Below are 18,937 nucleotides of genomic sequence, written 5' to 3'. Positions count from 1 at the left end.
AACTCAAAGCTCCCTCAAGAGGAAACATACCCTCATCTATACTCTAAATCCTTAAAAAAGATCTATCCTACTCTCAGGACGTCTCAATGAGCAGGTACCTGGGACGGTCCATCTCTATCGTCCTTGCTCGTGAGGCCGGACACCCTTCAGAACAGGCATCCATCTTCTCTCATCTCTCTTTCGTCCGCGCAAGAGATCCTGCCCCCCCCTCCGCCTCCCCTCCAACCACCACACCTCTCTCTTCATTCTCAAACATCACTCACCACTGGTAATTCGTCTTTGTGGTACTTATTTAGTACATTCATGATTAAACATCTAATAATGCATTAATGTGAAATTTACTACAATTAGTTTACTTGAAATATTCAATCCTCTAAAATAATCTTTATCTTTAATAAGAATAAACCCTAAAAAAATCTGAAGTAAATAATGAAGAAAAAAAAACACAAGGATAAATTATTGTCAACATAATTTTTTAATATCAATTAAGTACGCTACAAATATCCATAATTAAATAAATACGTACAAATGTGCGCGCGTGTATCACACATACACATATTTGATATTAAAGAGCCTTTTGAATGAGAGGAAGGAAAGATAAAAGTTAATATTCACATAGATTTTCAATAATATATATGAATTTAGTTTACACATTTCTACTAATAATGAATTTTAAGTATATTAAACATAGCAAAATTAAACAGGACATTTACATGTATTTATCAAATGATAAATTATTGAATACAGACTAATCAAAATTTCTTAACAAGATTAAAAAATTATTAATTAAACAGATTTCCAATTTTTAAGACAAAATAAAAACTTTTATTTATTAAGCACAACTCGCTTTTTAAACTAAATTTTAATAATATCGTATTTATATTAGACAATTAATCACAATCAATCACAACTACTGATAACTACGTCCAACATTAGCTGCATGCAGACTACCTCTACACCACATATCTCTCCGCGGATACAGCGTTAATGCCAATACGATACATTACATGTACTTACTTACTTGGCCTTTACTGTAAAACAGCGTCAAACTCTTGTTCTTATCCTCCACGTAAATAACACAAATGTTTTTACAAAAAACATTAATCGTTTGGCTGTAATCTCTTCTAGCAAACATTATTTCGTGTGCAAGTGGACTTTTAATTAATACAAAATCTCTGGAAAGGATTGAGAAGATGAATGGTAATTCAATATGAAGACATTAGTTACCTGGAAAAGACAAGGATTTGATAACATACTAAAGACATAAACATGTATTTGTAACTCCTGTTGTATCCTGCTGGCAGATAAAAGGTTATAGAAGTTGATATGAATGACAAATAAAATAATTAAAAATAAAAAAAAATAAGCACAAAACATGTATTTGTATCAGGGCTGGCGTGCTGGCAGAACAGTTTATAAAAGTAGAAATTGAGATTGCAAAAAAATAATACGAAAAACATTACAAAAAAAAGGAAATATTATTCAAATCAAAATCATCAACATTTAAATAAAAAAATTAAGAATCAACTATTGAAAATCTAAATATTGAAATCTTTATAATAAACAGTAGTTTTTGGGGTTTGCAAAAATGTGGATCATTTGAGCTCTAGTAAATCATAAAATAAATGTAAACATTAATGTATGGTGAAGGGATTTTCCGAGCAAGATACTATAAACTGATGTTAATATAATATATTAACTAGATATATAAACCTATTTAGTTAGCAATATTAGTCTTATACAAGTGATTGTAAGTGGTAACGTGTGTTGACAATGGGCTAAAAGGGAATAATTAAAGATAGTTAACATAATTTTACATAAACTGAAATACCAAGTTCATAATAAAATATTTGTAATATTTCGAAGTTTATGGAGAATAGTTGTAGATTACTAATAAAAAGTTAAATAATCACTCACTTTATACAACTTTTTACTAGTATTACAAATATTGCGAGGGAATAGCGTAGTCTTCTATAGATGCTAGTAAAAAGTATAGTAAATCATCTAGTACTTATGAAATAGATAGTGCCTCTACCGATAACACTGAAATCGCCGTTATGAAAAATTCTGTGTCAACTTTTTCCTTTTCGAAATGCCTGGGCCACTTTTATCTAAAGTTAATAGAAAATGATAAAAAATGCTCGAATTAGTAGCCACACCACACAACACAACACATATGGGTAAATTTATATAAATAGGGTGCTTTTAGGAGAATGTGCAGGATAATCTAGACATATGATTGTAACACATCATTTTAAGCAAAAGAAGTAAATTAGATAACTGTTTAATAATTGATTCTATTACCGGTCATAAAATATACAAAATTAATGATATATCTCATAAAAACTCACCTTTAAAAAAAAGGTAAAAAAAGGCGACCAGTTAGGGCACCCATTACAACAATTATCCATTGCAAACCCCATTAGAATCCTCTCCTAATGACCACCCCATGTAGAAATCCTATGAAAAAGTAATCTCATACTTGCAAACCCATTATAATAGAATCCTACTAGGCAAAAATTAACCATTGCAAAACACCATTTGAATCGTACCCATTGAAACCTATGTAGAAATCCTATTAAAAATTAACTATTGCAAAAACTTCATGGTAGGAATCCTATGAAAAATTTAAAAAAAAAAAAAAAACCATTGCAAACAACCATATATAGAATTTATAAAAATTATCACATTGCCAAACTTATATATAGAATCCTAACATTGCAAACCCCCAGGTACAATAGAAATTGTATGAAAAAATTACGAGTATAAACCCATGCTAACAATCGTAACAAAAGTAAGAAATAAAAAAAATTGGCGCCAAGTGAAGTAGAAAAACTTGTAACCAGTGGAAAGTTAAAGTTTGCCAGAACGTATATAGAAGTCGTAGAATGAATCAAGTAAAAATGTAAATTGTGCAATGTTAATCGTGACCAATAAAAAAAAAACTTATCTTTTAAAAAAAAAAGATAACAAGATGGCCACAGAGATCCATGCGCCATGTAAAAAGAAATAAAAAATTTTAAGTTAAAAAAACTGGGAGCGCTGCTAACTAATATTCTAACAATATTAAAATTAAATTGTTACTTTTAAACTCATTACAGTTAAAATATGTTTTGGTGTTTAAATAATTAATGTTTACTTGTAAGGTGCATTGTAATTTTGAACTAGGCAGCGCGTCAGGTCAAGTTTTTTTTTTACAGCTAAAAGAAACTATAATTATTATTAAGCTACGTTATTTTACAATGGCGGACATGGACGTGGCATCTTGTTTATCTTTTTTTTAAAAGATAAGTTTTTTTTAGGTAACGATTCTACATTTCAAAGTTAAATTTTTACACTGAGTTCTTATAACACTCTATATTGGCTGGCAATTTAAATATTTCCACACTGGTACAAGTTTCTAACTGTCAGCTTGGCGCAAATTATTTTTTTTCATTTCATTACTTTTTTGTTACGAACATTGGTAACACTGGTAGATTTTATAAATCGATAATATTTCATACAACTTCTTGGTACATGGTATTAGCATGTAGAGATTCAATCAGAAGTATTTATGGCAATGGATACTTTTTATCACTTCTACTGGGTATTATTGGCAATGGTTAAATTATTATATCATAGGATTCATACATGAGTTTTTGCAACAATGTAAATATTTATCTCAAAGTAGATTCTGACCTAACGGTTTGCAATGGTTAACGATTTCTACATGGATTTTAAGCAATGGTGAAATTTTGCCTAGACATTCTACATGGGGTTGCAATGAATAATGTTTCTACGGAAAACTTCTAACATGTGTGTGCAATAGGATAGAGAATTAATCCTACATGGTGTGCATGGATAATTTATTGGAATCAATGGCGTGCCCATTAAACGGTCGCCTATTGTTATACCTTTTATTTTTTAAAAGGTAAGTAGTTTATTAGAGATTATCGTCACTTATAACAACCATCGGAAATTTTAATAAAATTGCTCCCACCTAAAGAAGCTCATCACCACAAAGCAACAAATTCGGCAGACCGAGCCAGAACACCGGACAAATGTGACACCTTAATTGGAAAAACTAAAGAGAGCGTTTTCGTGTTTTGATTGATGTTCAGCGCTAAGAGATTCTTTTGCGTTAATACTTTGAAATTACCACTATTTTTGTATTGATCAGGAAGATTCGTGTGAAACACAACACACAACACAACAACACACACACCACACAAAGCACAACACACAACATGGTAAATTGAGTAAAGAAACGGTGCGTACTGGTTTTGCCATCGGCCCGTGAGCTATCAGGTTAAAAATTTTGTAACAAAATCTCAGTATTATTTCGATATTATATTAAAAATATATAATTTTAATGTCATTATTAAATATTTGTGTCACATATATATTTTAAAGCGGACTAATATATCTTAATTACACGAATTATTCTACTAATATAATCTTATTTAAACAATAGCTTAAAAAAAAAAAAAAAAAAAATTAAAAACACCACACACAACAAAAACCCAAAAAGGTTTAAAAATACAAAAAAAAAAACACATAGCAGCAGCCAACACACAACCAAAGCAATTTAATAAACTAATAAAAGATTCCGGTCAATTTCACTTTTTATACATCAAATACAAGACATCACCCCCCCATTAACCTACTCCTCCCCCCTTAAACTACAATACCCTACGCCCTAAACACTACCCCAAACTTTAAAATGCAATTACATCCCCACACCTCCGATTGCCAACTGACAAAACTAACAACTACACCCTTTTACGTAAATCACACACCACCACTACCCACCACTACTCTATTTCATACATACCAAAACTACACAGACTTACCAATATCATCTACCAACCCCCCACCTCCCCTTACTATTCCCTTTCTCCCTATATTCCAATTCTCGATCTACGAACCTTAACTTCAATTCATACCCTAAACCCCCCAAAAAACTCCGCCCACTCGCCCCAGCAGCCCAACAGATAACAAAACCTTCCAACTCACACGCAACCACCAACCCCAAAAAGCACATCCCGCCAATATAACACATCTTCAACTGTCCCAACAAACGGCACCACCAAAACACACGATATGCTCACAATAAATACAAGAAAAAATACATGGCAAAGTGAATATGTGACAAGGAAACAAAAAAAAATTGTATATTAAATATTTTCAACAACATTTCATACGTGAAAAAATAAAATGTCCGTGGATATTGAGAGTATAAAATATTTGATAATGTGTTTTAACAATTATTTAAAGCTTTAAAAATAACATTAATAACAAACATGGTCAAATTAAACAAACCGGTCCTTTCCTTTGCAAGCTTGCATTTTTTTTGTCAATATTACCACATTCGGGATAAAATTGAAATTGTAAGTATTAATTATGTTAATTATGAATTAGCGCGCACACGCGCATACACACGCATGCACAAACGCACAATATATATATTACATATTACATATATTCAGGACTATTCCTTTATTCAATTGTAAGGTTAAGCGAACAATGCTAATTATTTATGTAAAAAGATAATTATATGTGTGTGTGTTTGTGTGTGTGTGTGTGTACATAATTATATTCTTTGCATATAAATAAGAATTACCATTATTTATTTAATCTCAAAATTGAATAAAATAATAGTCCTGAAGTATATGATACTTAACTTCAGCATCTATACATAAAGACAGGGTTGGGAAAGTTACTTTGTAAAAGTAACTAGTTACAGTTACAGTTATTTCATTGAAAAAGTAACTAGTTACAGTTACAAGTTACCGATTTTAAAAAATAACTCGTTACAGTTACTCTAAAAGTAACAAGTCGTTACTTTTTAGTTACTTTTTAAAAATAATTATACATTGTTTTAAATATAAGGAGCTTACATTTTATGCACAATTACAGTCAAGTATTTAAAAAAATTCTTGAATGTAATATTGATCGATTTGCTTGCGACTTTGCAATTAACATCAATCAATGTATGAATGATCTTTATATACAACAGTAAAAATAGTAATAGTAAGTTACTAAATGGTAATCGCAAAGTCGCAAGCAAATCGATCAATTATTACCTTTAAGAATTTTTTTTTAATATTTGACTGTGATTGGTCGATCTTAATTATGTGTTATATTATTTTATGTACACAAAATGAAAATTTTAGGTAAAAGATTAAATCATATGAAGATCCATATGCTACTGTTATCAAAATTTAATTTAATAATATAACGGCTACCATACTTAAACAATACTTTTAGCGCATGTTTCCAAAAAAAGTAACTAATAAAGTAACTATTAAAATAGTTACTAGTTACTAAAAAAATGTAACTAAGTTACAGTTACAGTTACAGATGGAGAAAAGTAACGAAGTTAAGTTATAGTTACCGAAAAAAAGTAATTGTAGCTGTAACTTTGTTACAAGTAACTCGTTACTTCCCAACCCTGCATAAAGATACATACATATAATATATTTACAGATGTCTGACAGCGATAATGATGAACAAATAGTTCATTGATTCAAAATTGTGAGGTTTATTAAATGCGCAGAAAAGGTTCCACAAAAGAGATTGATATCGTTCCTTCAACTTGAATTAATTGGGATAAAAACACTAAACGATTGAAAGTTCCATTTCTTCCACCTCCATATACAACAGAAGGGATAAATAATCTCCATGATTTGGTTAAAAGCGAAGTGGAAGCACCAGAGTCATGGCCACTGTTCAGTGTTGACATTGTTGGTCAAGCAAGTATGTATTATATACAATTTTATATTTTTTAAATAAAAGAAATTTAATAAAGTCCAAATTGATTAGATGCTCACAGACTAGCTTCATCCAACAGAACGTTCATCAATCTGTTGGATTGTATCTGATCTGGAAGCACCTTGATGCAGTTAAAAATTTTTCTTACGGATTGATTAAACAATGTAAGCTTATTTATTCGAAATTAATTATGATAAATTTAATAAAACAATAATCTTATTTCAGAAACATATTCAGATGCTGTTGATCGCTTAATGCTTCTTGATCAAAAGGAGACTCCTTTTTCACAGGATTCGGAAGATAACGAACTAAAAATTAAGAAAGCACAAGCAATTTATCAACAAAAGATTTAAAAAAAGTGCGGAAGAAATTAAAGAAAGTTTTAGTAGAACTCCTATGTTTACAAAAAAATCTTGTAGTCAGTCAGATATGATTATATTTTAAAATGTACAATATTAATATTTATTTTAGTTAAATTTTTAACTGCATTAAGGTGCTTTCAGATTAGATACAATCCAACAGATAGATGTAGATTCTGTTGGATCAAGCTAGTCTGTGAGCATCTAATCAATGTGGACTTTATAAAATTTCTTTCATTAAAAAAAATAAAATTGTTGAAAAGTTTAGGATTTAATATTATATTATGTTATAGACCAACGTAAACGTGTCAAGTCATCCAAGTCATCAATGAATACCAAAGATGAAGTACAAATATCTTCGTAGTAATACTATTGTAAGCGAGTTAAGTAAGGCCATGTTTTTTATTTCATTGATGGATCAAGCGCATGATGCGCAAATGCTACACGTGCAGATTTGCGCATAATGCGCTTGATCCATCAATGAATTAAAAAACATGGCCTAAAGCTCACGGGCTACAAGTCATTTTACTGTACAATTATAGTTTAGTTAAAGTTCAACATGTAAAATTAATAAGACGAGTTCTATAATATTTATATTTTCTGAAATATAAATTTTAAATATATATATAAAAAAATATTTATACTTTATTTTATTATACCTTTTATAATTAATATTAGATATGTAGATAAAATAATAATGATTAATGAAAAATATATATGATGTAAAATCTATTACATATTATTGAAAATCAATAACTTTTTTTTCAAAAATCGAATATAGTTCAATAGTATTTTTTCGAAAGGGTGACACCTTAAAATCCTGAAACTAAATTTATTTAATATTTATCATATATTTTTCATGCATATGCCACATCAATAACTTGCTAGTTCCATGTCTATACTATGTAGTACCTTACTGGCACCATGTTAGTGCCATGCCAGGATACCAAATATTTCCAAAGTTGTGGCACTAGCGGGCAAAACGTGACGATTCGAGGCATGGCGCTTACCAGCGTACCATGCCAGCTCCTGAAATGGCAGTATGGCACGCTTGTCATTGCCATGCAAGCGCCCAATCAAAATTTCTACCAGGGCAATTGTCAAACAATATCATTTATAAATATAAATTTAACATATATAAGATAGGCAAATAAGAGCCAAATCGCGGATGACAGTGCGTTATTCTAAACGAAACTAAATTTTTTCGTTAGAATTAAATACCTGTGCACAAGGCACCAAATTTTTACTTGGACACGGCCAAGATATAAAATTGGAATAATCTCTACAAGAGATTTTTAATTCCATGTATCCCCTATTCCCCCTAAAGAAATAAAGTGCGAGAGAAAAATATAGATCCGAAAGTCGCAGAATCGGGAATCGAACCCGAGACCTTTCGCTTGCCGGGCGACTGCTCTTCCAACTGAGCTATTCAGATCCTTTCGATTCTATACTTTTCTCTGTTATATATATTAATGTTGGTAAATAAACGCCTTTAAGCCAGCGTGTATAAATTAAGAGTTTAACTAGGCTCTGTAATATATAAATATAAATTTAACATATATAAGATAGGCAATAAGAGCCAAATCGCGGATGACAGTGCGTTATTCTAAACGAAACTAAATTTTTTCGTTAGAATTAAATACCTGTGCACAAGGCACCAAATTTTTACTTGGACACGGCCAAGATATAAAATTGGAATAATCTCTACAAGAGATTTTTAATTCCATGTATCCCCTATTCCCCCTAAAGAAATAAAGTGCGAGAGAAAAATATAGATCCGAAAGTCGCAGAATCGGGAATCGAACCCGAGACCTTTCGCTTGCCGGGCCGGGCGACTGCTCTTCCAACTGAGCTATTCAGATCCTTTCGATTCTATACTTTTCTCTGTTATATATATTAATGTTGGTAAATAAACGCCTTTAAGCCAGCGTGTATAAATTAAGAGTTTAACTAGGCTCTGTAATATATAAATATAAATTTAACATATATAAGATGGCAATAAGAGCCAAATCGCGGATGACAGTGCGTTATTCTAAACGAAACTAAATTTTTTCGTTAGAATTAAATACCTGTGCACAAGGCACCAAATTTTTACTTGGATACGGCCAAGATATAAAATTGGAATAATCTCTACAAGAGATTTTTAATTCCATGTATCCCCTATTCCCCCTAAAGAAATAAAGTGCGAGAGAAAAATATAGATCCGAAAGTCGCAGAATCGGGAATCGAACCCGAGACCTTTCGCTTGCCGGGCGACTGCTCTTCCAACTGAGCTATTCAGATCCTTTCGATTCTATACTTTCCTCTGTTATATATATTAATGTTTGTTGGTAAATAAACGCCTTTAAGCCAGCGTGTATAAATTAAGAGTTTAACTAGGCTCTGTAATATATAAATATAAATTTAACATATATAAGATAGGCAATAAGAGCCAAATCGCGGATGACAGTGCGTTATTCTAAACGAAACTAAATTTTTTCGTTAGAATTAAATACCTGTGCACAAGGCACCAAATTTTTACTTGGACACGGCCAAGATATAAAATTGGAATAATCTCTACAAGAGATTTTTAATTCCATGTATCCCCTATTCCCCCTAAAGAAATAAAGTGCGAGAGAAAAATATAGATCCGAAAGTCGCAGAATCGGGAATCGAACCCGAGACCTTTCGCTTGCCGGGCGACTGCTCTTCCAACTGAGCTATTCAGATCCTTTCGATTCTATACTTTTCTCTGTTATATATATTAATGTTGGTAAATAAACGCCTTTAAGCCAGCGTGTATAAATTAAGAGTTTAACTAGGCTCTGTAATATATAAATATAAATTTAACATATATAAGATAGGCAAATAAGAGCCAAATCGCGGATGACAGTGCGTTATTCTAAACGAAACTAAATTTTTTCGTTAGAATTAAATACCTGTGCACAAGGCACCAAATTTTTACTTGGACACGGCCAAGATATAAAATTGGAATAATCTCTACAAGAGATTTTTAATTCCATGTATCCCCTATTCCCCCTAAAGAAATAAAGTGCGAGAAAAAAATATAGATCCGAAAGTCGCAGAATCGGGAATCGAACCCGAGACCTTTCGCTTGCCGGGCGACTGCTCTTCCAACTGAGCTATTCAGATCCTTTCGATTCTATACTTTTCTCTGTTATATATATTAATGTTGGTAAATAAACGCCTTTAAGCCAGCGTGTATAAATTAAGAGTTTAACTAGGCTCTGTAATATATAAATATAAATTTAACATATATAAGATAGGCAAATAAGAGCCAAATCGCGGATGACAGTGCGTTATTCTAAACGAAACTAAATTTTTTCGTTAGAATTAAATACCTGTGCACAAGGCACCAAATTTTTACTTGGACACGGCCAAGATATAAAATTGGAATAATCTCTACAAGAGATTTTTAATTCCATGTATCCCCTATTCCCCCTAAAGAAATAAAGTGCGAGAGAAAAATATAGATCCGAAAGTCGCAGAATCGGGAATCGAACCCGAGACCTTTCGCTTGCCGGGCGACTGCTCTTCCAACTGAGCTATTCAGATCCTTTCGATTCTATACTTTTCTGTAATATATAAATATAAATTTAACATATATAAGATAGGCAAATAAGAGCCAAATCGTGGAATTAAAAATCTCTTGTAGAGATTATTCCAATTTTATATCTTGGCCGTGTCCAAGTAAAAATTTGGTGCCTTGTGCACAGGTATTTAATTCTAACGAAAAAATTTAGTTTCGTTTAGAATAACGCACTGTCATCCGCGATTTGGCTCTTATTTGCCTATCTTATATATGTTAAATTTATATTTATATATTACAGAGCCTAGTTAAACTCTTAATTTATACACGCTGGCTTAAAGGCGTTTATTTACCAACATTAATATATATAACAGAGAAAAGTATAGAATCGAAAGGATCTGAATAGCTCAGTTGGAAGAGCAGTCGCCCGGCAAGCGAAAGGTCTCGGGTTCGATTCCCGATTCTGCGACTTTCGGATCTATATTTTTCTCTCGCACTTTATTTCTTTAGGGGGAATAGGGGATACATGGAATTAAAAATCTCTTGTAGAGATTATTCCAATTTTATATCTTGGCCGTGTCCAAGTAAAAATTTGGTGCCTTGTGCACAGGTATTTAATTCTAACGAAAAAATTTAGTTTCGTTTAGAATAACGCACTGTCATCCGCGATTTGGCTCTTATTTGCCTATCTTATATATGTTAAATTTATATTTATATATTACAGAGCCTAGTTAAACTCTTAATATCATTTATGATATACATACTATATGTATATCATAAATGACAGTTCCTATAAAAATATACAAATTAATATATTTTATTATTACTATTGTTAAAAACCGTACTCATGTCATTACCATTTCGATCGTACAGACATGAGAACTTAAAAATATTTATATAAAATATTATATAAAATAATTATATAAAATAATTATATAAAAATTTTTTGTAAAAAAATATACATATAAATTATGAAGAAAAACATATTTACTTTATGTGCTCTGTTAATGAGTATCTGAAAAAATAATTAGAGATGACAGATGAAGTTGCAGTTAATATTATAATATAATACACTTTTACATTATTTCAAAGATTTTAACTAAAACCAGACGAAAACCCGCTTAAATTTTTTAAATCATTTGAATCTCGTTTATTATGTAAAATTGTATTACAAAATTTTCAAAGGCATAATTTAATGTAATTTATATTATAATAATAGAACATAATATTTTATTAACACACGGAATTCACTTTTTCCATTTTACTATAAAACACAAACTTATCCGCTTTAGAACGCTTTCAACAAATTTTTATTTAACAATCTACTTGAAACTTAGTGTGTATATTTGTAATAAGATGGTAAATATTAGAAATAAAATTAGACTTCGATTTTAGTGTCTTTTCTTGTAAAAGTCACTGACTTATCATGACAGCCCTACTGGTACAAAGTTGTATTAATAATTGTAGATGTTAATATTACAAAGAAAACCGTGTACAAACGTTATATTACTAAAAAAATATTTTTTTATTTATAATGTATACATATGTGTATTATAATATATATTTTGTATATGCTTGCACAATTTGCTGCAAAATTTTCATAATTCTTCAAATCTTCTATATTATACTTAAAATAAGATTCTATTTCGGATTTTGTTGCGCGTTATCTATAATAGGAAATAGGATCGCGAACTAATCTGGGACAATAAATTATTTTTGTAAATATTTCTTCGAAATATTAATTTTTATTAATTTTTCAAATTAGTAACATTATTTAATCTTTAACATATGTATGTATATTGTGCATCTTTCTTTTTCTTTAAAAACTTCTAATTTCATTTACATTTATATAATGTCGAATATTTTCTTCTAAATCGTGTATTTTATAACGTGCAGTAATAATTTAAAAAAAAACGATAAAACATATTTCTGTTTACTAAATGCAATTCTCACTGTGCATGAAAATATAGATTCAGATAATTAGATTGTGGGACAGATTTAACTAGTTTTTTTTAGTTTGCTTTCAAGTTGAAAACTACGCCACTTCGACTCTGAAGCTTCGACACAGATAATATAAGAAAATAAATATATTATTATATATATGACGGGATTTTAGAAAAAGGAAAAAGATAATAAGCAGAGGTTCTAAGGGAGACCTATAGTATCCTGAACAAGAATAATTGCCTTTAACATTTCTCAAGATCATTTAAAGATTTATTTAGGTTTTTTTTAATAAAACCACCCTAATTTTTTTACATCAATCAATTCCTCGCAATATTCTGCATAAAAACATATCAGGTCAAAAATGAATATTTCACGAGATATTTTATTTTTTAATTTAATATAATTTTACATAAAGTACAGTACAGGCCAAAATTATATATCCCTTTTGATTTTTTCAGGATACTTTGTTTTAAAGTGCACGGATTTCGACACGAATTATAACATGTTTTGACGGACGGTATAACATATATTAAATTATAATTAAATGTTATATTAATCTTCAAATCATGTTGTGATTCGATAAAGATTCACGCACTTTAAAACAAATTATGCTGAAAAAATCAAGAGGTGATATAAGTTTGGCTTGTACTGTTCATATTACATTTTGTTGAACATATTTCGTACATTATATTCCTTTTGATAGAAACTCCCGCCTTTCAAGTTTGACTTTCAGAGGCTCAGTAGGAGATAGTAGAATATCAAAATTTAATTTTATTTTATCGATCGCGATACTTTTATCGACTTTAAACACAAATGTGCGTATCAAAGTTGCTAGTATAACTTTCGTGGAAATCATCGTATACTTCATACCTAAAAGATTTTGTCATAATTTAAAATAAATTTTATAATTTACATATTATAATTTATTAGTACCTACCTATGCAACTTCTAGGCCCGTTACTAAAAGCTATATAATAATCCCAGTAAGTGTTTCCCAATCTTTCGGGCAAGAATCTATCCGGATCAAACATTAAAGGATTCGGCCAATATTTTTTATTTCGAAGCACCTTTCCCAGTGCTATGATAATATCAGCATCTTTCGGTAAAATAAATTCTCCTAAAACATAAATCTTTTTGTAGAATTATAATAATAAAATTAAAAAAATGTTTTAGACAGAAAGAGTAGGACTCAAAAAAATTATTTTATGATGTTATCTATTTGATTTTGAGATGACCTTGAAAAGACCGGTCAAGCTTAACACGAATATTTTAAACAAAACCTTCTATTTTTTATTTCATATGCTTCTAGTTGATGTTGAGATCTTTTCAAAACACTATAATAAAATACTCTTTCATAAAGCACTTTTCGAGTTATAAGAATTGAAATTTAAGACTACAAGCAGAAAGAGCAGACAATTTTGTTGGAATAGGAGTTCTCTTTTATTTGTCAGACAAGCAAAAAGTATCGTATAATTATATAGCACATTTTCCTCGTGTGAAACATTTGCTTGCAACAAATTGAGTTTGCACAATTCTGAAAAAAGCTTTGATGTTAAGTATATTTTTTATTATATAATACTCGAATATATATGTAGATTCTGTTAAATATCTACTTAAAATTAAAACTAATATATTTTATTATCTATATTTGTTTAGTTTGTTTGTAATTCACGATTAAGAAAAATTGATAAAAAAATATAATTTTATTTATTAAATGCATTTATTATATTCTTTCTGTTTCCGTTTTTTTTTAGTTCAAATATATTGGTTTAATTACGGGAAAATCGCATGACTTTTAATAAATAATGTATTGCAAATTATACATAATTTGTGTATCTATGAACAAACCCAATCTTAAATCTTCGGTTAGTTGTCGTGCGATTAAAGGCACCGCAGGGAATAATCGCATCGTTTCTTTAATAACGCGATCCAGATAGTCCATATACTGTAAATCTTCATATTTAATTGATGCGAATTTGGGACTTTCTAGTCCGTAAATTCCCAACAATTCCTGATATGCTTTTTCCTTTTTAGGGAAATAAATGCTAATAAGTGCATGCAATATAATTATAAGGTTCAATAATTTTATATATATATATATATATATATAAGACATGCAATTATACATATATTCCCTGGCGGGCCAACTAGATGGACTACAGACAAAAAGTAGACATAATCTTATACTTTGTTTTAGATGCATTCTGGACATTGGAACACGTCCACCAGTCTCATTTTTAGACTACCTTATCTAATATTTGTTTATATACCGCCTAAAAACTGTCTACGTTGCCAAAATATTGAAATAATCTGTCTAAAATCTGTCTAATCGGTTTCTAAATATTGCCCACAGTTTGGACAACTTGGACAACATTCTGATAAATGATATGAGCTTTTCAGAAATCAAACTGATCAACTCTATTTTATGTTAATTTTTTATTTCAATACCGATTATGTATTTAGCACTGTTTTGGTACTAAAATAAAAAAATTAGAAAATAGAATTAATTTACAATATTTCTTGAAAGACTTATATGATTTGTCAAGACGTTCAAAACTGTCAAGATCTCACTGAAAGACAGTGAGAAACTAAAATGTGTAAAAAAGATGAATAATATATAAATATACATCTGAATTTCTTATGTTGGGATCGTATCAGAAATATTAAACTGATTAAAATAATAATAATCGCAATAGCCGCTTTTTGCGCTTTATATAATTCTCGTAACTAAACTTGAATACGAGATAGATAGTGCGTTTTGCATCGCATAATGGCAAATGAAGGAACTATTACAAGATAATAACAGTTTTGTATAGAATATGAATAATAGTTTTTTGAACAAGTTTTAGAACAAATTTAGACAGATTCCTGTCTTGAAGTGTTGGATAGTTTTGTGTAGTTTTTAATAGTGTAGACAATGTTTTTTAGATAAGTCTTAGACAAAATCTAGACAGATTCCTGCTAAAAAATGATGGACAATCTGAACCAGTTTTGTACAGAGTGTGGACAATAGTTTTCTGAACAAGTTTTAGATATTTAGACAAATTTCTGCGGATAAATAATGGACAATCTGAACCAGTTTTGTACAAAGTGTGGACAGTAATTTTCTGAACAAATCTTGGACAAAGTTTAGACGAATTTTATCCAGTGTTGGATAACATGGACTAAATTTAGCCATAATCTAGACATTGTTTTTCGACAAAATCTAGATGAATAAAATCTAGACTGCCTATTCAAGAACTGGATGTTTTATGTTGGTTCTGGAATATATTTGAACGTCATGTATATGTCTAAAATATGTCTATTTAATTAAGTATTTGTTCGGAATGCATCTAGTATTTGTCAAGTACGTCGAAACCTCGTCTAGTTAGTCCGCCAGGGTTTTCATTTTTATCGAGATAAAAACACATGTTATACATAATTTTTTGAAGAATTAATAAATGAGCTATCATATTATGTAAAAAAATTGTTTTAGCATATTATTTTTTTGTGTAAAAAATGTTGGTCATATTTAAGAAATTATTTTGAATGAAAAATTAAAAAAAGTTTTTTATAACATTTTTTTATTAAAACATTAAAAATAATTATTGTACTCTTTATATTAATAGAGATATCAGTATAACAAAATTATATTATTTTTACATATTTTAATATAAAAAATATAAAAAATATATGTATGTGTGAATGTAAATGTATATGTATACATACGTAGGTAAATAATTATATACATACAATATACTCGTATATACATATATAGAGTATTAATAAAAATTGACGCTATAGAAAATTATATAATAGTAACAAAACATATATATCATAAAAGCTCTATTTGCGATTTATTTGAGCAAATTATTTACTTGAATGTCGAATTCTTTTTTTTATTATTACAAAATAAATCTTTAATATTGTAAAACTCTGCTAGTTTGTCGAATACTTGATTTATAAAGCAAATAAATAATTTTTGAATGAATTCATCTAATGTGTACACACAAACACACACACATTTATGTATAATATATAGTATATATACCTGTATCTCCGGAAAGTTCGCCAACATAAAGGTTGCAAAATTGATTGTAATGGCAATTGTGTCGCTGGCCTAATAAAAATAAATACAAATTTTATGCATAAGAGTTTCCCTTCACGTCGGACAGCACCTAATCTCGGACATGTATTACATCTATGCAAGTGAAAACGCGATCGAGTGGCTATATCGATGAAAAGCAGGCAGGTAGGGATCCCCCTTACCTTATCACTGATATAACCACTCGTTCAGTTATGTTCTAACGGCGTTAGGAGAACTCCCTCTATACTTATTTGAATATAATCATACCTGTAGAGACATCTTACATACCGCCACTAACATTGTCAGCACGTTATCGTGAATATCGTCGTGCGTGAATGATTCTTTGTTAGATTTTTTCAAGAGCATGTCGCAAATTGCTCGGTCTATATTTATAGAAAAGAATATAAAATAGTATGGCAAATTACTTCCTTAGAAGACGATGCAAAAAATAGAAAATTATGTTTTTGATTTTTTTTATTTTTATTTTTTATTTTGAATATTAAAAATCTTAATTTATTCGAATTAAGTTTATAAAAGGAAAAAGAATTATCAGTAAATAAAAGTTATTTTAAGAACGCATTTTATGACTCTTTTATGGCTTTAGATAAAATTTATTTTACTGTGACAAGTATTGATAAATCATATTGTAATAATCACACAGAGACCAAAACATGCGAAAAAAATGTATTAATAACTTACGAATTATTTCTTTCACATCAGTCTTCGATTTATTTAATGCACATTGTCGCTGCTGTATCATCTGCATAACAATATTAGTTATAAAATGAAAATCTTTTTTATGTCATGGGGATCTATGTATACGTAAATTAAAATATATTAATAAATATATTCGCAGAATACCTCATCCACGAAGGAACGTATGAAATTTAAACCCTTTTGTTGTTTACGTCCGGAAGCAGAGAGATTATATATAATATTAGGATGCAAGAATATATTCTGTAATCTGTGCCTTATACCTTTTCTACATCTGAAAATGTCTTTTTTTAAAATTTGAAATTTATCGTAAGATATAAAAATGTGTACTTAACTATAATTGCGATAATTACATTTTTCGAATATATTCAAAATCAAAATCTTTTCAAGATCTTTTCTTTAGGTAATCCGAAATAGTTATATAGTAAAAAATTTAATATAAAATATTAAGTATAAGATTGACATAGATATTAAGATCGATACATATATTTAAAATTATATTAATTATAAATATTATATATACAATTTAATAATGTATAATAATTTACTAATAATTAAAAATATATGTATAAATTTAATATATATATATATATAAATTAAACAAATCATATATAGCAGGCCAACTGAACGAGCAAATAAATAAGGTGTAAAAATTTTTTTATTAATAGTTAAATAATTAAATTAACATTCCGTTACAGAATCGATATAAATTGTAAACGTTTCGACTGCACTACAGTCTTTATCAATACATAAAAGTTAAATATTAAAATACAAAGTTAAATGTTAAAAATACAAAGTTAGTTAAATATTAAAATATAAAATTGAAACGATTCTTCGCTGTTGACCAATAGATATGCAAGGCGATTGGTCTGAGATGCCAAGTTATGCGACATTTGAGCATGCTACGGATATAATACGCGAATTAAATCAATGTCAGAGAAAATTAAAAAATCTTTCAACTTACATTATCGTTTTAACAAGTCCTTTTCCCCGATATTTCAAGTGTGTGTTGCGAAGTCTGAATACCAAATGTCAAAATAGAGAGCGTGATGTATTTATTTAATACTAATGTTTTTTCTAAATTATGATTCAGCAAATTTTTTAAGTATGTCAAAATAACTACTGTCTAACAATTCGGTGTCTGTATTTAAATTAATTCCATTTTTCTGTTCTTTAATGTGGATCATTTCAGATATTAGTCTTTTATGGTAGTTCAGTTGGCCTGCTATATATGATTTGTTTAATTTTGTTAAATTATACGAGCCTTTCATTAATTAATTTTAATAAACGCTGGCCTTATAATGCGTGGGACTAATTACCCGTTTAAATACCATCGTTTTAATTCTAATTTTATTTATAACTATTTTGGTCTAGAAACGTTAAAACATTTTAAATCTTGGCTAAATTTTAATTATGCGATAATTAAGGCAATGTCGAAGTTGAAATTTTTAAGGGAATGTAAGAGATATTGTTTGTTTCCCAACCATTTGCGTAATTTCTGTAACAATAAATTTGTTTTCCACCACTATAAATCAAAAAATAGGATGCGTGGTTTGTTGCATAATATCAGAA

At 29.3% G+C, this 18,937-nt stretch overlaps 1 protein-coding gene and 1 long non-coding RNA gene across 2 annotated transcripts; one reads left to right on the top strand and one right to left on the bottom strand.

Annotated features, from left to right (window-relative positions):
* The first annotated feature begins 6,025 nt into the window (after nt 1-6,025).
* LOC114935526 (uncharacterized) lies at nt 6,026-7,377 on the top strand. The gene is made up of 2 exons (XR_014925677.1): nt 6,026-6,738; nt 6,979-7,377. It is a non-coding gene; the product is annotated as an uncharacterized LOC114935526 (long non-coding RNA).
* Nucleotides 7,378-12,963: 5,586 nt separating this feature from the next.
* On the bottom strand, nt 12,964-17,572 carry LOC146721395 (cytochrome P450 4g1-like). The gene is made up of 7 exons (XM_085486872.1): nt 17,513-17,572; nt 17,351-17,411; nt 16,919-17,034; nt 16,616-16,684; nt 14,434-14,611; nt 13,523-13,702; nt 12,964-13,455 (listed from the first exon to the last, which is right to left on the bottom strand). Exons 2-7 carry the CDS (start codon nt 17,409-17,411, stop codon nt 13,271-13,273), a joined length of 789 nt encoding a protein of 262 aa, XP_085342998.1. The 5' UTR covers nt 17,513-17,572; the 3' UTR covers nt 12,964-13,270.
* Between the last annotated feature and the right edge of the window lie 1,365 nt (nt 17,573-18,937).

The sequence above is a fragment of the Nylanderia fulva genome, unplaced genomic scaffold (assembly GCF_048542155.1).
Source record: "Nylanderia fulva isolate GAGA-0341 unplaced genomic scaffold, ASM4854215v1 Scaffold483, whole genome shotgun sequence".
NCBI classification, from domain to species: Eukaryota; Metazoa; Arthropoda; class Insecta; order Hymenoptera; family Formicidae; genus Nylanderia; species Nylanderia fulva.
The sequence above is the reverse complement of the archived record's forward strand: the minus strand, read 5'-3'. Positions and strand labels throughout refer to the sequence as shown.